The sequence below is a fragment of the Sceloporus undulatus genome, chromosome 2 (genome assembly GCF_019175285.1).
Source record: "Sceloporus undulatus isolate JIND9_A2432 ecotype Alabama chromosome 2, SceUnd_v1.1, whole genome shotgun sequence".
NCBI lineage: Eukaryota > Metazoa > Chordata > Lepidosauria > Squamata > Phrynosomatidae > Sceloporus > Sceloporus undulatus.
In genome coordinates this window covers 219,466,681-219,490,403 of record NC_056523.1, presented here as the reverse complement: position 1 = coordinate 219,490,403, position 23,723 = coordinate 219,466,681, and the positions used below count along the sequence as shown (strand labels likewise).

Here is a 23,723-nt window from a genome sequence, read left to right as displayed (position 1 = left end):
TAACAAAGTTGTTCCACATGTCTAAGGCATTGGCCAATAGATTCCCCTCAGCTATGCACACAACTATAGAAGTCCTTCTATGAGATGATTTACCATCTATTCAATCTGAAGCATGTGGGAAACTGGTATCGCCAGTTGTGGAAGGTTGTGGAAGATTAGAGCAGGGTGGTGGTGGAAATGTCAAGCGGTGTTATCAGCAGCGATGGTGTAATCAAGCCATTAAATTTATACAACAGCTGAGATGGGATGGGGATCTACAGTAGTTTGTCCCTGTGGGCTGGATTGCCCATGGGCATCTCCCCAGCAGGTTGGATGCTGGCAGTAGGTGGGACCACTGCCCGCACATGACGCACTCAGTTGATGCTTCATTGACGCACTAATTCACTCTTACACCTGCTCAGCCTGTCCAGTACTTTCCTTCATCAGGGAGGATGTAAATGTCACTGAGCCACATGCCTGCAAGAACTGCTCTTCCAGGTACAAGCTCCCAACAACAATATTTTAAAAAGCATGTAATCCCCATCCACATATCATTGTTGTTGTTACTGTTGATGTTGTTGTTGTGTATCTTCAAGTAATTTCTGACTTATCTGTCATCTGTCGGGGATGCTTTGATTGTGTGTTCCTTCATGGCTTGGTATTGGACTGGATAGCCCTTATGGTCTCTTCCAACTCTATGATGCTATGATTATGATAACTCTAAGGTGACCCTATCATGAGGCTTTCTTGGCAAGATTTGTTCAGAGGAGGTTTGCCATTGCCTTTCCCTGAGGCTGAGAAAGTGTGACTTGTCCAAGGTCACCCAGTGGGTTTCATGACCGAGCTGGCTCTCTGGAGTCATATTCCAACACTCAAATCACTATGCCACATTGACTCTTCCAACTTACCTTTAGGGTACCCTAAGTATACATGCCACATTTCCAGTATTTATTTTTCATGATTTTGGAGCTAGTGTACAAGTATCTTTTAGTGTGCTGTTGTTAGACAGGTATTTAGCTTTTGCCTTTTTATAAAACTATCATGGTATTTAACAATAAAATGGAGTGAAAAAGTATAGTTTAACTAAAACAATGGTAGAACAACAATTGATAAGGCAGCAAAGGAGCATTTTTTTTAAAAAAAAAATCCATTATAGAACTTTGAAAAATTAAAAGGGGGCACCAAAAGTTTAGGAGACATCAAAATTGGAGGGTAATGGACTTAGCCAAGTCTCTCTGGGGATCATATTTAATAAGCAAGATGCCGCGTGTGTGTGTGTGTTGTGTGCCTTCAAGTCATTTCTGACTTATAGGCGGGTTACAGACCGCCAAAAAATACGTATGGAATACGTATTAGGGTTAGGAAGGGGCGGTGTTTCCGCACCCCCCTAACCCTAGTACGTATTCCATATGTACAACATGGCGGCGCCCCTTCCACATGGGGGCCGCCATGTTTACGTATCGGACGCATAGTGTCCAGACGTGTCGCGGCGCCTATGATGTCGCGAATGCGCCAGTGGCGCCTTGCGACATCATAGAGGCGCCGCAAGAAGGAGCTCCATTTAGGAGCTCCTTTTTTGCTCTGCGCAGGAGCCGCGCGGTGTGGCTTCTACAGCTCCCTCACGGAGCAGGCGGCGGTGGCAGTCTGTAACCCGCCATAGTGACCCTATCATGGTGGTGGTGGTGTTTTTTTTGCAAGATTTGTTCAGAGGGGGGTTGCCTTCCCCTAAGTCTGAGAGCATGTGGCTTGCCCAAAGTCAACCAGTGGATTTCATGGAGGAGCTAGGAATCAAACCCTGGTCTCCAGAGTCATAGTCCAACACTCAAACCATCCACTGAAATGGCTCTTCCCCAGCAATCACTTTTCTTGTTTCAGATGGCAGGAGCACCCTTGGAAAGTAAATGGAAACAGACAGTTGTACTGTTTTTCTGATCCTTCTGAGCCCGCATGCGTCTAAAAGATCAAAATCAGTATTTTAAATGTGGACTGGAATTGGACTGTAACCAATCATGTAATAAAATCGAGAATAACACAAATACTAATAAACTTCATTATAATACAAAGCAGAGTAATACCAACCATTACATATTATAACTAAGCACTGGAAAATGTCTATAGGACAACTTAACCCAAAGAACACTGACCAACTAAAGCCTATTGGCAATGAAATGTAGCTTAATCTCATAAGTATAGCAAGGAAAGCTATATGGTAAACAATACAGTCAGCTTCAACTATCCATGGCTTGCAAATGCTAAATAAACATAAATTCCCAAAAGCAAACCTTGTTTTTGCCATTTTATATAAGGGACACCATTTTGTATGCCATTGTATTTAATGGGACTTGGATATCCACTGATTTTGTTATCCATAGGGCGGAGGAGCCTAGAACAAAACCCCAGCAGATACCAAGAGTCCACTGTAGTTTAAATGTGGAAGTCCGTGATGAACAAAGGAGTCAGAAAAACATTGCAGTCCATGCATGTTAACTATAGCTTCTAAATCCTCTGGCAAAGGCAGAACCACATCAAGCAGAGGAGAGTTGTCTGCCCTGGAGCTTACTGGACATGGTCAACTGTGGTTAGGCCAGTATAGCACCCTCAGCTGCCCAAATGCAGCCTGTGATCTCAAACTTGTAATGAGAAAGAGACATCAAAGAGAATCCATGGGCTGCAAACTTGATCATTCAAGGGATTTGAATCTAGCACAAAATGAACATTGCCCATTGGAGTGAAAATCACTCCTATGGGCAATAAACCACCCAGCCGCCATTATTTGTTGTCATCCATTTATTGGCCACCATCCAGGTCATTACTGTAGCCAGACACTGATTCAGGTTTCATCCAGGAAGGGTTGAAGGATAAGAAGGACTACAGGAAAAGTCAGTTTGTAAACTGTTCACCAGTGCTGCAACTGATTGCTTCAAATAATTTCTTTGGATACTTATCGAATTGATCATATCTTCATTTGCAATGTGAATGATGGGGTTTTGGCCACATTTGCGGCCCCTTTGCCTCTCCCTCTACGATGAGACCAAACAATCCATTAAACCATAACCATGTCATCTTAATGGGAAACCATGATTAACAGATTCAGAGCAAACCAGACAGTTATTTTGATGCCAACTGAAACCCTTTTTGTTGCTGTAGGTCTTTTACATGTTTACTTCTATTTTTATTGTATACTTGTATACCATCCTACTATCTATAAGAATGAAAGACAAGTTAATAATTTGTAATAACTGGCTTTCAACTTTAGAGGAGATAGTGCACACCAGATGTTTTAGATTGCAATTACATAACCTCTTGGAAACATAGAGTTGGAAGAGACCACAAGAGCCATACAGTCCAACCCTCTGCTATGCAGGAATACACAGTCAAAACACTCCCGACAGATGGCCATCCAGCCTCTGTTTAAAATCTCCCAAAGAAGGAGACCTATTGCTCTCCAAGGCAGGGTGCTCCACTGTTGAACAGCTCTTGCCATCAGGAAGCTCTTCCTAATATTGAGGTGGAATCTTTTTTCTTGTCCTGTAGCTTGAATCCATTGATCTGGATTCTCTCTCGATATGTTGTGTGCCTTCAAGTCGTTCCTGATTTATGGATGCAAAGGCGAACTTATCATGAGGCTTTCTTGGCACAATTTCTTCAGAGAGAGTTTGCCATTGCCTTCCCCTGAGGGTGAGAGCATGGGGCTTGCCCATGGATTTCATGGCTGAGCAGAGAATCAACCCTGGTCTCCAGAGTTATAGCTCAACACTCAAATCACTACGCCATACTGGCTCTCTGTATGTCATCCCTTCAAATATTTACACATGGCTACCATGGCTCTTACTGTTGGTGTTGGCCATGCTCACTGGGGATGATGGGACTGGTACACTGTGCACATGCTCAAGTTCTTTCCCCTTGTTTTACTTGCTGCAAACATACAGCAGCTCTAAGTTGGGGTGACCCTGGCTCCAAATGAAGGTCTTGTACAACCATCACTGTATATATTGGCATCATCTATAAAATATGTTCCAGTTCTTTACAGCTTAGTTTCTCCTTCCCTCCCTTTCTATCACACCTAGTCCATATTAACACCTGTTCATCCCTCCTTTGTCACAACTTTGCCCTGGCTTTTGTTCTGGGGCACAGTTTATGGGCTGTCTCATTCTGTGACCTAAATTGTCCTGAGAATAGAGGAAATTCCAGCCAAGCTTCTTCCTGTGTCAGGTTAAATTTGGCTTTGTTGGTCTGTAAAACCAGGAACTATTGCACGCTTTGAATTGCAGATCGTTTTTTAAATAAAACTAGTTCTCTGTCTCTTCCTCTCCTCGCTGCCCCTCTCAGTGTCAGTTTATGGCTTTTTCCTTTTGCAAAGTGCACCATAAAAACAAAGGTTGCAAACAGCTGGCTGCTGGAATTAGCACTGAAAATGTTACATTTTTGCCCTTGGAGTTTCACTAGTAGTGTATTAGCAAAACCTTTGGCATTTGTAAATGCATGTGCTGTTTTAAATTGCATTCCTGTGATGTGAAATGTAGCTAAGGGTCAAGGTTGTTGGGTCCTGTGTGCTTTTACTGTACTCAAATGAATGCAAGGTTGGAAAGATAAATATTCACCATCAGTGGTCAGAAGATTTTACTGCATTAGTTACTTATGAAAATCTATTTAATAGATGCCAGCTTCAAAAAATGTATTTTTCAAAATATAGTCACCTTACATTAATCTAGCCCTTATTTATATCTTATGTATTTCCTCTTTCCTTTTTTTTTCTTTCTTCCTCCCCTTTTAATTGTAATCATAATTTTTAAATCTTATTTAAAAAATGGTGATGTTTAGTTTGGAGCTAAATTGTCCTTTGAAATCTAGTAGTAGTTTCCTATCAGGAATCAAAACAAGAAGTCAGAAGTAGTTGAGTAGAGGCCCTTTCACATCCCAGGGCCTCACTCCGCACCAAGGAACAAAATTACCACATGGAAAGGAAAGGAGGGAGCAGCAGCCATTGAATCTGGCTTGGAAATCTTTATTGTTTTATGGACGACTACAACTTTCAGAATCTCTCATCCAGTGTAGCAAGTCATAGTGAAAAATGAAATAAATGAAAAAACCTCTTCTAAGCTCTAGTGCACAGATTTGTGAGTAGCAACAGTGCACACGTATTAGGCGCATGTGCCTAAATCTGACTGTTTTAGTTCCAAATAGAATAGGCCCCTTGGAACTTAAATAAATGTTGACTTACCATGTTCCCATTGATGTGTTCAGTCTGGTCTGGTTGAGACTAGCAATTGTATTTGGGCCATTGTCAAACCTGTTTTTCTGAGACATAGCTGTGTTAGTTCGGAAAATCAGTATGCAAAGGGATCTTGTAGCACTTTTGAGACTACTGAAAGAAAGAAGTTGGCAGCAGGAGCTTTTGTAGACTTGATCCGTGCATCTGAGGAAGTAGGCTCAAGTCTACGAAAGCTCATGCTACCAATTTCTTTCTTTCAGTTAGTCTCAAAAGTGCTACAAGACTCCTTTACATACTGTTTTTCTAAAGTATTTTACTTGGTTTTGAATAGGGTCAAAATATATTTAGTTGCACTTTGTGACATCTTCTTATAAATAAATGTAGTTGTGGGGAGCAAGGATAAATTGCTTCAGAAAAATAATCAATACAAAATCTTTTGATTCTACAAATGATTATACTTTGATCATTAGCACAACATGTGGAAGGTTCATTCATTTGTCTGGTTCTTACTTACCCTGAGAAGTCACATTCTAAGTGAGCAGGACATGGGGATTTCCACTTCATATTATGGCAGATGGTACTCTCGCTATGACAGGTGATCATATTCTGAGAGTCCAGTTTTCATGGCTGGCAGCGTGGACACCCAGTTTCTTTGCAGGTTCCTGCTCTGCTGGATTGTGACCAAGGTGTATAAAACTGGGCTGATACTGGGGAAACATCCTATTGATTTTAATGGGAGCATAAATGTGCATTCTCAGAGTTTAGTTGTCAAAAAATGGTTTGCTTCACAGGTCACACATGGAAAAGTGTGTGAATAGGGCCTTTTGTTTTTGGCTTGTGGGAGAGTAATAGGTGCTGTTAAGAAGGATACAAATTGTAGGCTGTCCAGCTAGAAGTACCCCTTCCCAGGGCACAATGGGATATTGTTTTCACCCAGCTTTTGAGGTTCTTCGTGGACATTTATCATTGTTGTTATTAATCTCCTTCAAATCAGATCCCAGCTCATGGTGACCCTGTGGATAAGACATTTCCAAAACTCCCCTTCCTCCACTGCTATGCTCAGGTCTTGTAAATTCACACCCATGACCTCCATCTAGCAGACAGTCTTGCTCTCTTTCTACATCCTTCTACCTTTCCTATTGTCTTTTCCAGTGAGTCTTGCCTTCTCATGATGTGGCCAAAGTATGACAGCCTCAGTTTGAGCATCTTGGCTTCCAGAGAAATTTCAGACATTATGTGTTTAAGGACCTACTTGTTTGTCTTTTTGGTGGTCCACAGTAGCCTTAGTACTCTTCTCCAGCACCACATGTCAAATGAATTTATTTTCTTTTTAATAAATTATTATTATTATTATTATTAATCTTCTTTCTTCACTGTCCAGCTGTCACGTCCATACATGGTAATAGGGAATACATTTATCATAGCAGACATCATTTATGTGGTGCCTATGTTAATCACACTTTCATTGCATGCCTGGTAATTAATAAAATTAGTTATATGCTTAGAGATATTGAGTACAGGCTTAACAAGCCTAGCAGCCATGCAAGCAAAATTAATGTGGTTAAAGATGCAGGATACAAATCACTTAAAATGAAAATAAAGAAGTGAAGAACAACCAGTACAGACACAACTGAGTGATAGTGAAAAGCCTGGGAAGAAAGTGAGCAAGGTGGTCTGGACACACAAGTGCTATGAGAAACAATTGGAGGAGTTGGGTACTTTTAATCTGGAAAAATGAAGAGGTGAATATCTGAAGGGCTGTCATGTGGAAGATGGAGGGAGCTTAGTTTTTTGCTGCTCCAGAAGGTAGGACCTGAACCAATGGATTCAAATTGGTTCAAATAAATAAAAAGAGAATCTTTGAGAATACCTTCCTGACAGTTAAGAGCTGTTTGTCAATTGGTCAACTATGGGTGTTTTTTCTATTAAAATTCTCTTAGAATAAACATATTTCATTTTAGCTCAATATCTATGTTCTCCCAATATCAGATTGGTGTGAAGCTGGGGTGAAGGCTGAGCCTCCTGTAAACCTTCGCCATGCTCATGTAACCCCACTGTTCTCATCCAGAATGGGCTGGGTTCCAGTTTCATTTAAGCTAACTGATCAATATAAATCTTTTTAGAGGGAGGATCATGTAATTTGTAAGTCTCATTGATGTGAGTGGAATTTTCCATAAGAATGCCACGTTTAAGACAGTTAAAGATATATTTTGTGCATTAGAGCAAAGGGGGAGGGAAGCGTGCAGAGCAGCTGGGGCATTGGAACATGGGGCCATGTTTCTTTTTTAAAAAACTATTTTTGTCTTTTTTATTTCCTGCAACATGAGGCACAGGATAGTGAATGTGTAGAGCTGATTCTTCCCTTTCATGTTGCCCCTGATTCTTCCTAGAGAAAACTCACATGACTGTTTTCTGTTCAACTTTAGTTTAAAGCAGCTTGGGGAAATATGAAGATTTGATCTGGTTGCTATACTTTGTGGTGTGTTTAGCAGAGTACAGATTACCCTGCTTTCTGGTTCCTCTTGTTGCATGTACAGTATTATGTTCCAGGTAGACAGAGCTGCTAATGCTATTTGAGTATGTATGTGTATACACACACACATGCGTATAAGAGACTTCTGAAACCTGGCAAGTACATTGCCAGTTCAAGTGTATGCAATCCATTGAGCTTCAGAATTCTGGTTTTGGAGTTGCACAGTTTCAGTGGGTGAGCTAAACCCCAAAGAGGTTTTGTTTTGCATGTGGTTAGTAGCTAAAGGTGGAAAAGAAAAGAAAACCCCACCAAAAAGGAAAAAAATAGAAGTAGCCTTTGTGAAGCTGGTTTAAGAATGACAGTGAATTCCACTGAATGACCCAGTTGTCTGTGTGTTGTCTCCTGAACTGAAGTTTGTGCGATAGGCAAACTGACTTTTTGCATCACTTTTTATAATACTTTTTAATGTCATTGCTATAATTATTGCATCTACAGCCTCTGCTGTCCTTCCATGATAGAAGACAAGACTATATCCATACCCAGTGTCAGTCACATTGCTGCCTTATGTGCCCTCTGTCTATGCCCCAGACTGAATTAAGTTCTTTCACTTTGAATGCTAGGACTGCCATTATAAATAGGATCATAAATGGAGTGTCTTTTATGAGCCTTGAAGTTGTTTCCAACTTATGGCAACCCTAAGGTGAACCTATCATGGGGTTTTCTTGGCAAATTATGTACAGAGGAGATTTGCCCTTGCCTCCTCCAAAGTCTAAGAGCATGTGACTTGCCCAAGATCACCCAGTGGGTTTCATGGCCAAGCTGGGAATCGAATCCTGGTTTGCAGTTTTAAAAACACAATTAAAAACATCAAATTAATATAACAAGTTAACAACATAAAATCATTAAAAGCCTATTAAGTTAAAAATATACAACCGTTAAAAACTTACAAAAGCAAATAATCCCAGCTCATAATTATGTGTGCTAATAATTTGTAGTGCATCAATCCCTAAAAAGAACAAGGGGATCAACATTACTCAAATTCTGACATGGAAAAGCTTATCTGATTAGTTAGTTGGAATGGAAGAGACCTACTTTGGAGAGTTACTCCTTGTGGCCTGTTACAGACTGCCAAAATAAAGCTGCTTTGGGTCTCTTTGGAGGTATGCTGTTTAAATGATGTATGCATCCTAAGAATCCAGAAGCTGCACCAAAGCTGCACTCCGGTGCTTAGGAATGGAGTGTGACTTTGGCGCGACCTCCGGACTCTTAGGACCCATGCATCATTTAAATAGCATACCTCCAAAGAGACCTGAAGCAGCTTTATTTTGGCAGTCTGTAACAGGCCTGTGTTTGTTTAATTTCCACCCCACATTTCCTCTGAAAAGGGTAAATAAGATAGAACTAAAAGCCTGGTAGTACAAAAGTTTTTTAAAAAACACAACTAAATTAATTATCATTGAAAAACTTATATGATTTAAAACAGGGATTCCTTGGCCAACAATCAGGCTTGGTCAGGAATTCTGGGAGCTGAAGTCCAAAACATCTAGAGGACCAATCAGTGAGATAATAAAATCATTTAAAAGGGACTATCAGTCTAGATAAACTGGGTGCACCCCATTCAATCCTATGAGGCTTGAATATGCACAAGCCTCCGTTTTTGGGGAGGTGGGGTCCAGACTGGATCCCTCACAAAAACGGAGGGCCAACTGTATTTGGTAAAAGACCCAAACACCACCAACATTTTCCTGATGCAAAAGCATGGAGGCTGGTCTGGGGAGATCAGCTGTTCTCTGTTGGATCTCACAGAGGGAGGAGACATCTTGGATTACAGAAGAAGTACCATTTTGTATTGCTAATTTTTAGCTCCTGGACTTGGAAATGCAAAAAGAGGAGAGACCTGTTTGCATAGATATTCCACCAAAGAACAACATGATAGCAATACTTTGAGAAAATGCAGTTTTGTACAACAGTTTTGGAGTATTTGTTAATCATCTTTAATTATGTATTTTCCTGTTTCGTTTTGTTTTTCCTTTCAGTCGGCCCATTGCATGTGGAGTTTTCTCAACCTGTGAATTTGCAGAATGTGGAGAAGGACAACCCAGAAGTCAGGGATGGAGGCCACTACACCCCCAAGGACTGCAAAGCACTTCAGAAAGTGGCAGTTATTATCCCATTCAGAAATCGGGATGAACACTTGAAATACTGGCTGTATTATCTCCATCCGATTCTTCAAAGACAACAGCTTGATTATGGTATATATGTAATTAACCAGGTAAGAAATTGATTCTGAGTCTCCAGCTGCTTGCATGCATGTTGTCACCTTCTTTCAAACATGTATTACAGAAAATATATAAGCAGCATTGTATTGTGAAATGTGAGGGTTTTATCAGTTGTTGTAAAGATCCTTGCTCTGCATGCTGTTTTAACAAATTCAATAACATGCTGCTGTATTATTTTTTTTAATGCTATTTCTAAAAGGTTCCTGGCCCATATCTTTCCTGAAAACGGTTAACCATTTAAAAAAAAATGAACAAGTACAGTAAAAAAAAAAATCAACAGATCAAACAATCAGCCAGACAACAGTTCAAAGTCCATAAAAAAGCTCAAACTAAATCAGATTGATCCTCCCGCTCTGCCCAGCAACCCAAATGCCACTCTCAAGCAGTGCCCACAATTCTTCAAGTCAGGAATTTCTGACAAGGCAAGATATTTGCGGGCAGAGAATTCCAGGGCTTGTCCCGTAGCAATATCCTCCCTGTAGATCTGTTTGACATTGTCAGAGTTTCCAAAAGCAGGGATGCTCCAGAAAACACATGAGTGGAAGCATTCCTATTAGTCAGTTCATTGTCTTGAGTGTATAAAAATGTTTAATCAGATATTATGACCATAACTCTTGTCTATGCATCATATGGTGGTCACTTGGTAAGGGAGTACATTTTCCCCCTTCTATTTTATCTTGAGCCATCAGACATGGGAGTTCTTTAAATGTCAAAAGATGGAGAGCAGTGTATTCCTACACCAAAAAGACAGTTGTACATACATGTTCTGAAGAAAAAGAACATAATAATTTCTTGCAAATGGGGGCTATTCACCTGTTTAACTCTGTGTACCATATAGGACCTATAGATTTAAATTCTGTGCATTACATGTGATAAACAGAGCTCCAAGGCTATAGAACTGCCAGGAAAGGTTTAATTGCTGTAGTAAAAGTATACTGTGTTTGAGTACTAGCAAATAATGCTAACAGCTCACAAATGTTCCCTTGTACAGTATATGATATCTACAGCATTAATTTTGTGTCATAGCTTTGGTTCCCAGAATATATTTTCTTAAACTCTTGTTTTAATTTTTCTGATAGCTAGATTTATTGAAGCGTTGGGGTTCATCAGGATCATGGAGCATTATAGTGTCAAAGAAGTGGTGATAAAAGACAGCATATTTTGTAATGCGCCATTCATGATGACTTAGGCAGAGGCAGAAGGGCAGATGGATGGGTATGCTTACATAAAGCCAGTGATTTGGGGACAATGAGAAAGAAACTCACGGCCTCCCACAAGTTGCCCAGATTAAACATTGGATCCAGACCAGTTTTTATATCTGATGGCTTTACCTCTGGTGTCATAGCTGGCCCAGGCCAAAATAATTTAAGGTGGTTGTTGAATTGTTCTGATTGTACTTACCTTCTTTGACTAGTGGGTTTGGCTGTGCAAAGAACCAGTACCTGGTCTGCACATCTCCTGGTTCAAGTCCTGTGGTGCCTGACATTTGGCTTGTTATTATTGTAGATTCTTGCATTGATTATTGGTTTATTATAATTTGTAATGGAGTATTATCTTTTGTGAGAGCCACCATGGTGTAGTGGTTTGAGTATTGGACTGTGACTTTGGAGGCCAGGGTTTGATTCCCAGGTCAGCCATGAAATTCACTGGGCAAGTCACGTTCTCTCAGCCTCAGAAGAAAGCAATGGCAAATCTCCTCTGAACAAATCTTTCCAAGAAAACCCCACGATAGGGCCGTCTTAGGGCCACATACAACACCAAACAACATTACTATTTGTAATAAATGCACAGCCATCATTTTGGTAGAAGATGAATGCAAGTTCTTTAAAAGTTTTATTGTGCCCACAACTATATAAAGACAAGGTTGCTCTAAGAAACACCATATCTATAGTTCATGCCCTCCAGAGTCTGGTGAGATAGTAGAAAGCAGAATGAACTGTGCACATTCTTAACTTTAAAGAGCCATAAGGGTCTTGTTCTCATCTTCCAGTTTCGTAGGCTGCACAGACCTGCATTATCCAACTGTATTAAACAAAATAATGCCCATTTCTAATGGTGGAACTTGTAGTTCTCAGTTTTGTGCACAAGTGTTCTCTTTTAGCTAATTGGAGCATCTTGTTTAGGCTATAACTTCAGTCAAATATTTCTATACTGTTGAGCTGCAATGTGTTTTTCCACCTTATTCAGCTTTTATAGGCGTGCTTCATTCTTAATTTCAAAAAGATTCTGTATATTTTTCTCTGGTCTTTTTCAACACCAGGCTTTTATTGTGGAATAGAGATTGGTAGGGGGGGAGACTTTGGATGGCATTGCTGCTATTCTGTTTTCCTCTTGATGTAAAAGAAAAAGAATACATTTGTGACTCCTAATTATGATACCATTCTGTTTCTTTCCCTTGGTGTGAAAGATCCCGTTTGCATAAATCACAGTTTAGAAGTCAGAATATAGATGAGGAGCAGGGAAATGTGCAAGGAAGATTTTAAGGAAATACTGGGTGGGCATCCCAAATGGATGAGACTTACCATGGGACTGAAACTGAAGTGGGAAAGGTACCATTAGAATCCCAGTAGTGTACTGCTGCTGTAATGCTAGAGCATTACAAGAGCCTGGTTTGAAACAGCCCTTAACTGGCACCCAAACCAATGTGTGGAAATCCTCCTTGCAAGTGTAGGATAGCCCATGTAGTATTGTTTGTAGCATCCCACTTTGCTTTTTGCTTAATTAGTCAAGACTCAGGGATAAGACCTATTTTCTTGACAATAAATATATTTCTGGGATTGCTTCGAGCTTGTTTATTCCAGCACCAGGGAATTCCAGGAGTGTTCTTTTTTCATCTTTTTTTTAATATAATGTCACTGCCTCATTTATAGGCAGGACTGTCTCATTGGTTCAGTGCTGCATAGGCTTCTCAAATTTTGGACACTGAGTAGTGGATACATCTAGTATGGTGACTTGTTCAAGGTCTGCTTTGGCCCATAAAGGAAACATTGAATGATAACTTTCTACATTATGACTGTAATGTTTCTCTTTTCTATCTTGAGAAGCCATTCAAAATAGCTCTAAGCAGGCTTTGCTAATACTTGATACTAATCTTGTCATAGCAAGGAGGCTAGAAGAGTAGTTGGGTCTGTAGAGTTAGGTTTCTGTTGTTCATTATATATGTCTTTATCTTTCCTCCAGAAATATAGGTGGGTTATATGGCTACTTAATTTGTGTTTTCTGTTCCTGAAAAAGTTTCCGATTCTTTTCCTCTTTGTGGATTCATTTATATCCGTGTAACATCCTTATCGAAATAATGGCACCCAAATCCGAAACGTGATTGATTTGGAAATAAGTTCTCACTACATGAGAACTTGCTTTAGTGTGTTCGGTTCAGGAGCCCCAAATGGAAAATGCTTATAATTTGTGTAGTGGTTTAGTGCTGGACTACTCTGAAGACCACAGTTCAAATCCCCATTCAGCCATGGAAACCCACTGATAACCTTGGTCAAGTCACAATTTTTCAGCCTCAGAGGATGGCAATAGCAAATCCCCACTGAAGAAGCTTCTCAAGAAAACACCATGATTGGTTCCCCTTAGGGTCACTATAAGTCGGAAATGACTTGAAAGCACAGAACATACACAATTTGGAGCAGAAAGAGGGAGGATAATGATAAATGTGAGCATAGAAAGGCTAGGCATATAGAGAATGCAACTGTGTAGTTGCTTATTTCATTATAAAAGTTATCTGGTTTCATGGCCTGATTTGTCGATGAAGAATTCAACTTTGTTTAACTTCCTTCACAGAAGGATGGCTTCTGCATACTTTACTGCTCTAGCCAGCTAGGTATTCAACAAGCAGCAATGGCAGTGACCCTACCTGATGGTATTTTTCTTGGAAGGATTGTATGCAAATAGTTTTTAAAGCTTGCTAAGAAAGCTTGTTTCTTTGCTCTCTTGACAATTGCTTTTCTCTTTTTTTCTCCCCCTTTTCCGCCCTTGTCTGTCTGTCCTCTGCATCTATTCTACCTCCACTTTTTGTTTTCCTTTCTTCCTTTTAGGGGGGATATCTTATCTTTTTCTTGTTAAGCATGTCCTATAGCAAAGCAATCACTGAAGCAAGGAGAGCTTCTGTATGAGTGATTCTTACTTCACCTGCACCCTTTTGTGCTCTGCATCTGATAGGGGGGAAAAGAAGGAAGGAATGCTGACCATCCTGCTGCTTCAATGGTAACGTCTCTCCTTTTAACTTTCTGAGTAATGCAAATTCACATTTGAACCCACTGCATTTTCACTATTGACTTTCAGATATCTGGGATTTATTAGACTGAATTTTGTACTGAAATGATGATGGTGGTGGTGGGAGTGGTTGCACATTGCCCTTTTGTTGTAGTATGCAGCTTGGCTCACTCATTTTAAGCCACCTGCTCTCCAGCTACCTTATCATGGTTCATCTGTATTTTCTACTTCTGAACACAGTATTCCAGGCTGTGATGCTTTGTCTGTGGGCATCTCGTATATTATGGACTTACTCTCTAGCATGATGACTTCCTTGTGATTTTGTATCTCTAAAACAGCATTTTTATTGTTGCTGCCCTTTTTTCATGACTAGTCTGTCAAGGAATGCCTACGTGTCTGTCAAGAAGTCCCTCTGTGTTCTATACACCATTTTGGGAAATGTTCATAGGTTTTCATTTGGCATGGAGAAAGAACATGGGATGAGCCTCATCATGAATTTTCATGAACGTGTGTGTCCTAGAGAAGATTTTACAACAGTGTGTTACCATCAGCAGTGGTGCACGACTCTGTTTGAGCCAAACTCATCTACAGCCTTTTGCTATGCTCATTGGACAGTGTTTGATAAACCTCTGAGATCTTCCAGATCCCTTTAACTTGGAGGGAAACCTATATTTATGGAAATAACAAGGCAGCTATTCTCCGTGGTCTCATTAATGTTGGAAATGTGTATCTGCTGTTAACATGCCTCCTAATCTGTTCATGTCTGAGATATTTAATTAACAAGTACATGAACTCTCTTCTGCAAAACAAGGCAGGGAGGAGTACCTCTAAGGAGCTCAGAGAAAGAGCAACATCCAAGTCTGGTTTGAAACCACGTAGCTTGCAACACCAGTCTTTGGCTTTTTATTCTGCTTGGATAATATCTGTGCCAGATAATTAACAAGCACCAGCTGTTTGACATGTAATGCTGGGAAAGAGACCTCTGTGTGGGACTGGCTGACCGAGGAAAGCCAACAGCTTTTCTGTGCCCAGACATGACAGGAACCTACAGCTGCAGCTCGTGGCAGATGTCTAGTTGGCTTTCTGAATTGACTAGGAATTAGTCTGAAGCCTCTGCTTTGAGGACTTCGATAAGGAAGCTGCCTTGCGTGTCTTTGAATTATGTCAGAACACTATTTTTTAAAGCCTTGCTGTTTATGATGTATTAAACTATAGAGCTGAAATAGTAGTTGTGCAGCACTATCCTTGGCACAGCTTCTTTGAGATTAAATGTAGATAAATTCATTTTATTCCATGGGGTTGGGAGGAAGAAACAAATAAGGCTATTTGTTATCTGTAAACCTGAAATTTAGGAGGGAATTAGATTAATGTAATACTGTTTTATCAAGCTTATATTTTATTTACTGCTTTATTAAGAACAAGAAAGTACGTGACTTGGAACCAAATAATCCCATTATCCAAAGGAAGGAAAATATGGATCTATCCTGTCATTTGAGTAGCCTAGTTAGATGTCAATGTGTAAAATATTGCTGTGAATGAGTGAAATCGTTGATGAAATCAAAAGAGATATTTAGTTTTTATTCAAGCCAAATTACAAACATAGGCCCCATTCAGACTGGCACACTTGCGCTGGAGGAAACTGGGTACTATTGGGGGCCCTCCTCTCGAATGCCTCCAGAAGCAAGTGCTGACTATGAAATATATTAATCGGAGTATTTAACCCCGGAACACCATTGCAGCTCTTTACCCGGTTTAAAAGGAAGAGTCCTCTGCTGTCAATCAAATTAGTTCATCTTTCGTAAAAGGTGACGTTTCTTGCAGCCATTGGCTAAGCAGGTGGGGGCTTCCCTCCTTTTTTAAAAAACTAGCGGTAAGGGTGCGCATATGCTGTCAAATCTAAAAACCTCTGGTGTGTGTCTTGTGTGTAGCAAAAGCAAAAGCGTTCAATTAGTATCAATTTCCTAAATTGAAAGGGAAACATTTGAAACATTGGCATTGTAGCATTCGCATTTTAAACAAATAATTCCAGGAGCAAGAGGAAATGAAAGAGAAATGTAGCGCACGCATTCTAATTGTAGCATCTGCATATAACACAAATAATAATAATAATAATAATAATAATAATAATAATAATACAGCCTCTTATAAGGTGCTGTTCCAGGAGCAAGAGGAAATGAAAATAGCACAAGCACACACATTCTATGTCACCCAAAAAATCGTGCGCATAGACTGTCAAAAATAAAAATAAGAGAGGCTCCTTCCTCTTGGCTCCACAGCCCGATTTCCCTTGGCAATCCTCCTCCTCCTACTTCTGATTCTTTGCTCCATGGCCCCTTCTCTCTCCCAGCTCCTGCATTCTCCTACTCCTCCTTCCGATGCTTGCCTCCATGGCCCCCTTCTTTCCCCCGGCTCCTGCCTTCTCCTTCTCCTCCTCCTCCTTCTGATGCTTCCCTCCATGGCCCCCTTCCCAGCCTCCGGCCTGCTCCTCCTCCCTCCTCCTTCTGATTCCTTTGCTCCATGGGCCCCTTCTCTCTCCCTGGCTCCTGCATTCTCCTATCCTCCTTCCGATGCTTGCTCCATGGCCCCCTTCTCTCCCCCGGCTCCTGCTTCTCTACTCCTCCTCCTCCTCTCCTTCCAATGCTTCGCTCCATTGCCCCCCTTCTCTCCCCCGGCTCTTGCCTTCTCCTCCTCCTCCTTCTAATGCTCCCTCCATGGCCCCCTTCCTCTCCCCCGGCTCCTGCTCCGCACTCCTCCGCCTTCTGATGCTGTCCCTCGCATGGCCCCCCTTCTCTCTCCCAGCTCCTGCCTACTCCTACTCCTCCTTCCGATGTTTCCCTCCATGGCCCCCTTCTTTCCCCCGGCTCCTGCCTTCTCCTCCTCTTTCTGATGCTTCCCTCCATGGCCCCCTTCTCTCCCCCGGCTCCTGCCTTCTTCTCCTCCTCCTCCTTCTGATGCTTTGCTCCATTGCCCCCTTTTCTCCCCCATCTCCTGCTTTCTCCTCCTCCTCCTTCCGATGCTTCCCTCCATGCCCCCTTCTTTCCGCCGGATCCTTCATCCTCCTCCTTCTCCGATGAAGGGGAGGGAATGCCCTGCCCACTGCCCTCCCTCTGACCTAAATCCCTCCCCTGAACTTGACCCAATCATGACCGGGGCAAGTTCATATTTGCGGAACCCAGGTTTTTTCAAAAGAGACAGCTTTTGCCCCGATTCCAAATGACCCGTGCTAAGGGGCATTTGCCACAAAACACTTGTGCATGCCTCGAAATGGATTGTGACAGATTTGGGGCCAATATGAACTTTATGTGCAAGAATCGATTCCTGATCCGGGGTAAATGGTAGTCTGAATGGCTGAGCATTTGAAATGGAGTTCTGAACTGGTGTACTGTAAAGTATCTAATAAGGTATTTTAGACAGTTTGGTTTATTTGAAGTACTTATACAATGATTGATATCCCACTTTGCAGCTCTGAGGAGGACAGTCACATCCAACCTTAGAGCCAAATTATTACAGCATGACTTACTGGAAAATACGATAATGCTTGGAAGTATAGAAGGCAATATGAAAAGGGGAAGACCACATTGTAGGTACAGCCTTGAATTTGCAATGCTTGAGCAGAACTGTTAATAACAGAATGCCTTGGAGGCCTCTCTTTAATAGCATTGCCATAATTTGAAGCTAGCTTGAGAGCGATTGATAGCAACTCTAAAATAATCTCCAGCTGACAATTTGGCAGCCCTTTGCTCCTTGCCTTTTTGGTCTGAAACCTATACTTTGCCCTGGCTGGATCGGCTAACGCAAGGGTTTTCAGACTGTGTCCTATTAACCTCTAGAGTCCCTTATGAATTTATCCATGGTTTCTCAATAAGAAATGCAGCAACACAGAGATCTTGCCCATTGCTGTGAGTCTTTCCTTACAATGAATTGCCCTTAGGCAGAACGTGCAAATGTGATTTTTTGGGGGGACTACAGTAGTGTGATGTAGTGGTTTGAGTGTTGGACTATGACCAGGGTTCAAATCCCAGGCCATGAAACTCACTGGATGACCCTGGGCAAGTCACATGCTCTCAGCCTCAGAGGAATGGCAAACTCCCTCTGAGGAAACTTGCCAAGAAAACCCCAAGACAACACCTTAAGGTCACCATAAGTTGGAAACAACATGAAGGCATACAACAATAACGAACTCTGGAGGTCCAGTGCAATTATTTCCTATCATGCCATTGGCCACGATGGCTGGGAAATTCTGGGAACTTTTGCCCACAAATCCACTTTTCCAAGCTCTGCCCCAGGGAAGAGTTGGGTGTGTTCTAGGGTGCCCACAGGGCAGTGGCATGACCCTGCAAGGTGTGCGCAGAGCTCTCTGTGTACTGACGTCATATCCTTGGATTTTCTGTTGAGCAGTAGGGTTCCACACTGAACTGTAGGGAATTCTGTGGTCAGATGAGTTAGTAAGGGAAGAGATCTTGAAAGTAAGATACCGGAAAACTACCAGGCTAGTAGAAACTTCTTTAGAATGCTGGCACAGCTACAAATGTCATAGTATGCTTCAAAAGGATGGCAGATGTTAAACTGAAAGGCAAATCCTTATGTAAATACCTTTTGGGGCCAACTGATTTCTGTTGCTTTACGTATTTCCATATTGTTGAACTGATTCCAGGAGTGCAGTTTATATACATGCTGTTGACATGGCAGATGGATCTCTTGATGCAAATCCATTTCAGATTTATTCCTAGAATGATATATGTGCTGCAATTGGTTTTTGATGCAAATGCTGTACATTTGGTCTTGGGATGTAAAGCAGAAGTTGTGTCTGCTGCACAAAGAGTGTGGGTCTCTACATGAAGTAGACAAAATTAAAGGAAACATAAAAATTTAAGTTATGTTTTGGGCCCTTTTCCTCTCTGCTAAGGAAAAAACTAATGTTAGAAACAGGTGTCTAAGTTGTTTTTTTCTAGAAACAGGTATGACAAATATTTCCCTTCCCTGCTCCTTACTCTCTCATAATCATATTTCTGGCCATGGCATCATTCTAATCTCTGCATCAGTTTCTATTCACTTTTAAATTAGCTTGTCATTTTGCTTCTCCGTTTGTTTTCTGTGTCTCTCGTGACTGAAACTGGATGATGTGGAGATCTTAATTGTAAGCATTTAAGGGACAAGTAGGGAACAAGGAAATTATTCACTACCTGCATTAATTTGTGCAACGGTTATATGAGCTCCATAATAAAAGATACTAAAGAAAATTGAATTCAGATTTAAAATTTTGTGCAAAAGTGAACTCCACAAACTGTATAAATTATGCAAATCTGCTCAGTTTCCATCATGTAAGTGTACTTGCTCCTTTTAATTGTTTATAGAGAAGAGGAAAATAGGAAGCAGATGCCCACAAAAGAAGGGAATGCATGAAATAGGAAATTGTGTCCTTGGAGGAAAAAAAAAAACCTTGAAATGGGATCTCAATCTGCATTCCAAAATCTAGCATACTGTACTTTAGTTAATATATTTGTAGTTCAGTATGCATGTAGAAGGCTTACTTGAAATCATTAGTGTTGATCCCTATGAACAATCTTTATGCTGGATGTACCACTGTTTTCTCTTAATTGATTACCACCTATAGTCAGATTGCATCATAAGGGAAGTGCAATGGATGCAGATTGCACCAGGTGACACTCTAAAGGGGATTGATAACATGGCTCCCTATACATCTGCCTTCTGGAAGAAATGGGCTGTGGTGTTCTCCTGCTTCCTTTAAAATACTGAAGTGCTGTTGTGATGGCTGTGAGGCTCAATGGGAAGAGAAAGGAGAGGCCCTATTTAAAAAAAAAACTTTAGATTTTAAATTAAAATAGTATTTTACAAATTTAATTTTAAAAACTTTTTTTAAACATCACATCTTACCACATTTTCACTGTAACCACATGTATATATGTATATATAAATGCACTGAGGCTGTGCGTATGATATTTTTATTTAAAGGTATGATTTTAATTTTGTTAGTTGTTTATGTCACACCTATTAGTATTACGTTCAGTGATTTACAGGAATTACAATATATGACTAATATTAGTATAAAAAGATAATTACTAAGGATTTTGTATGGTGTGGTATGGGAGGAGGTCAATGTGAGGGTGGCACTGTGCATTACTGCATTAGGTGACACCAACCATAGTGATGCTACTGCATACAGGCAGCCCTCCAGATTCATTATCCATGGATTCAACCATCCATGGCTTGAAAATATTTTTAAAATATATACATTCCAAAAAGTAAACCTTGATTTTGCTGTTTTAAATAAAGGACACCATTTTACTATGTAATTTTATTTAATGGGACTTGAGAATCCACAGATTTTGGTATCCACAGGGGGTCCTGGACCCAAACCCCTGCATATATCAAGGGCTCACTGTACTTTTGGCAACTGTGATTACAATGCTAACTCTAAAGTAGCATTGTGAAAATTTGTTAAAGAGATAGGTGGTGAATAAGTGAGCCTCCAGATATTGTTGGACTGCAGCATCCATCAGCGATGAGGAGTGTTGGGAGTTGTTATCTAGCACACTTTAGACAATCCCTGCTTTAAGAGAAGGAAATTTCCACCCTCTTTTTGCTTGTTTATTTGTTTGATGAACCTTCTACCCACAATTGTCTCTCAAGCACCATTCCACAAAAACTTTGCATGGTATGACATATCCAGAAGTTGTGCCAAAAATATGCACATATTGTCATACATAATTAACAAAATATCTGGCATCAGATTCTAAATATAACTTAATTGCTATGGCTATATATCAAAGAGTACTGAAATTAAAGGTCCCTTCCTTTCTGATTTCTTCAGAAAACTACAAGATAAATTATTTCGTTTTGAAAAAGTGTACATAAGAATTAGTTGTTGGGCCTGTCATATTATCTATAGCCACTCAGATGAGATCAACCTATCATAGGGTTTTCTTGGCAAGTTTCTTCAGCGGGGGTTTGCCATTGCCTTCCTCTGAGGCTGAGAGAGTGTGACTTGCCCAAAGTCACCCAGTGGGTTTTATGGCTGAGCTGGGATTCAAACCCTGGTCTCCAGAGTGATAAGCCATTGCTCAAACCACTACACTACAATGGCTCTCAACCTCCTTATACCATAACAAATAAGTAAGCATTTACTGCCCTTGTATGGCTTGCAAAATGTGATGTCTGAGTTCTCGATTCCACCTTTTCTGAACACTAGGACTGGACCTGATGCTGTATGTCATTCTCTAAATGTCCACTGATGCTTGAATCTGCCCTTTCACTGGAGAAATTTTTTAACATTAAACCACTTTTAGCCTTGTGGTTGTCCTTAGATAGATGGAAGTGCTTCAGAGTATGAAGGTTTTGTAATCAAGGCATAGAAGAGGATGAAAGTGGAAATTTACAATCTCTGGCTGGCTAGTACTTGTGAAAAGAGGGAGGATGTGTATGAAGGCTTTGATATCTTCTTGCTTGGCTCAAGTCACTTGGCGTGAACTTCCTTCCTGCACTTTTCCCTGCGATTATTTATTATTGCACTGTGGCAAAAGCTGGTCTGCTGTATGTAAACACTCTTAAAAGTTAAAACAGCCACACCCAGTAATAACCATAATTTATAATGTTTGCACATTTCATATACACCGTGTGAGTTGTGCGTTGTCATCTTGGGTGTCCACAGGCAGCTGTGAAATAGCAGCTTCATTAAATCCACAAATGCTGCATCTACACTGCAGAAATAATCAGTTTTACACCACTTGAACGGCTGTGGAATTCTGCGAAGTGTAGTTTGTTGAGGCACCAAAGCCACCTTGGCCAAGCTGGGAATCAAACCCTAGTCTCCAGAGTCATAGTCCAACACTCAAACCAATAGGTCACACTGGCTCTCTCCAAGATCAGTAATTCACCTTTTCTATAGCTTGCAGAACCCACCTCCACTGTTAAACATTAAAAAAAAAATTCTTCCAAAGAGAAAGCAGACTTAGTTTTTTGTGGGGTTTTGGGCTTTGAGGCCATATTCTAGAAGAGTTTATTCCTGACGTTTCGCCAGCATCTGTGGCTGGCATCTTCAGAGAATACTGACCTGGAAGAGAATGGGTATATATACTATGTGATCCTGGGTAAAGAGGAGTGATTCCTATGTTAATCTGTGTATTGTTCTGTTGTTGAAGGAAGCAGACTTCTCATCACTTCCACTTCTGCATTCCCCCTCACCATTTGTGACAGTTTTCCAGAGGGTCCCCACGGGAGAAAATTTTGCCCTCAGACCTGAAACAGTTATGTGCTTCTACTGTGAATCATGATCACACAATTTCATGTGCAGGTTTAGGTACTGCTTGTGATTGTAAAGACCTGGGTCTTCTAGGCTGTTTTCAGTTAAATGCAGGGGCAGCTTTAGGAATGTGATTTCCTTTTCTTTTTCTTTTTACAGCTATGACCTTTAGCATGTGTTATGTTTCATGTGGGTGCATATGCTTGCGCCTTCAAAAATGGGTTTTCTTAAGCAAGAAATACTCGAGAGGCGGTTTTGCTAGTTCCTTCTTTCTATATTTTAATAAACTGTATTTTATATTTTAGCATTTCTTAGTCTGCATTTCAACTTGGGGTGAGTTTGCCTCAAATGGCAGTGTAGAAGTAATTGAAAATAAAGCAAGATAAATGTCTTTATGCCAATCACATTTGCACACTTAGCATGAGACTAGGGAGTGCAAGAGCTATGTGACTGCCCCCTGAAAACAACAACCTCACATTTCTTCCTCCATCTTCCAGACAGAACACACAATATACTCAATTTTAACAATTTTTTTATCTTCCATTGCTTGCTACCAGAACAGTTGCAAAAGCTCAAAGTGACATCCTAACATGTTTTGCTTTCTTAGACTAAAATTGATTGGGAGGAAAAGCCAAAAAAGAAAAAAGTGGTACAGAATTATTGCTGGTAGCATCCATCATCTTCTCATGAGCTACACACCATGCACACTGTCAGTCATAATGTTAACTTTTTAATTTTAGTATGCGAAAGGATCTTGTAGCACCTTTGAGATGAACTGAAAGAAAGAAAGAAAGAAAGAAATTGGTAGCATGAGCTTAGACTTCAGCCTACTTTTTTAATGCAAAACCATGCACTTGAAGAAGTAGGGTGAAGTCTAAGGGCTTGTTCCCATTCGCCTATAAAGCAGATCATGATGCAAATTTGGGGGTATCGTTTCCACTCAAGCCCGAATTCGACCTGCATTGCCCCTGAATTGTTCCCATAGAGATTCGAATCTAAATAGGATTATCTCGAATAATTCGAATTATATGCCTATAAAGCAGTTTAAAAAACAGTAGGTTTTAAAGCGAATTATTTTTGCTCCCGGCGTCCGATTCGCGGTATCCAAATGGGAACGAAAGGGTGTCTGATTCGGGAACCTGGAGATGGGAGGAGCAGCGCTCAAGGGGCTGGCCTGGGGGTGTCACCCTCTTTGTTCTCTTTCTGCATCGCCAGCGCCATTTTCTTCAATTCGCATAGACTTTCCCCCGGTGGATTGCAACCTCCCCTCTGCTCCACATTCATAGACCGATGTGTGAGGAG

The 23,723-nt window shown here is 40.8% G+C and overlaps 1 protein-coding gene across 3 annotated transcripts in view; it reads left to right on the top strand.

Moving 5' to 3' along the window:
- Nucleotides 1-23,723, top strand: part of B4GALT1 (beta-1,4-galactosyltransferase 1) — a 54,995-nt gene that overhangs the window by 14,307 nt on the left and 16,965 nt on the right. For all 3 annotated transcript variants that reach the window (XR_006101878.1, XM_042448924.1, XM_042448925.1), the window contains exon 2: nt 9,701-9,936. Coding sequence is in view for 2 of the 3 variants with exons in the window: in XM_042448924.1 (XP_042304858.1) it covers nt 9,701-9,936 (236 nt within the window). In the remaining variant the exon portion in view is untranslated. The remainder of the gene's footprint in view (nt 1-9,700; nt 9,937-23,723) is intronic.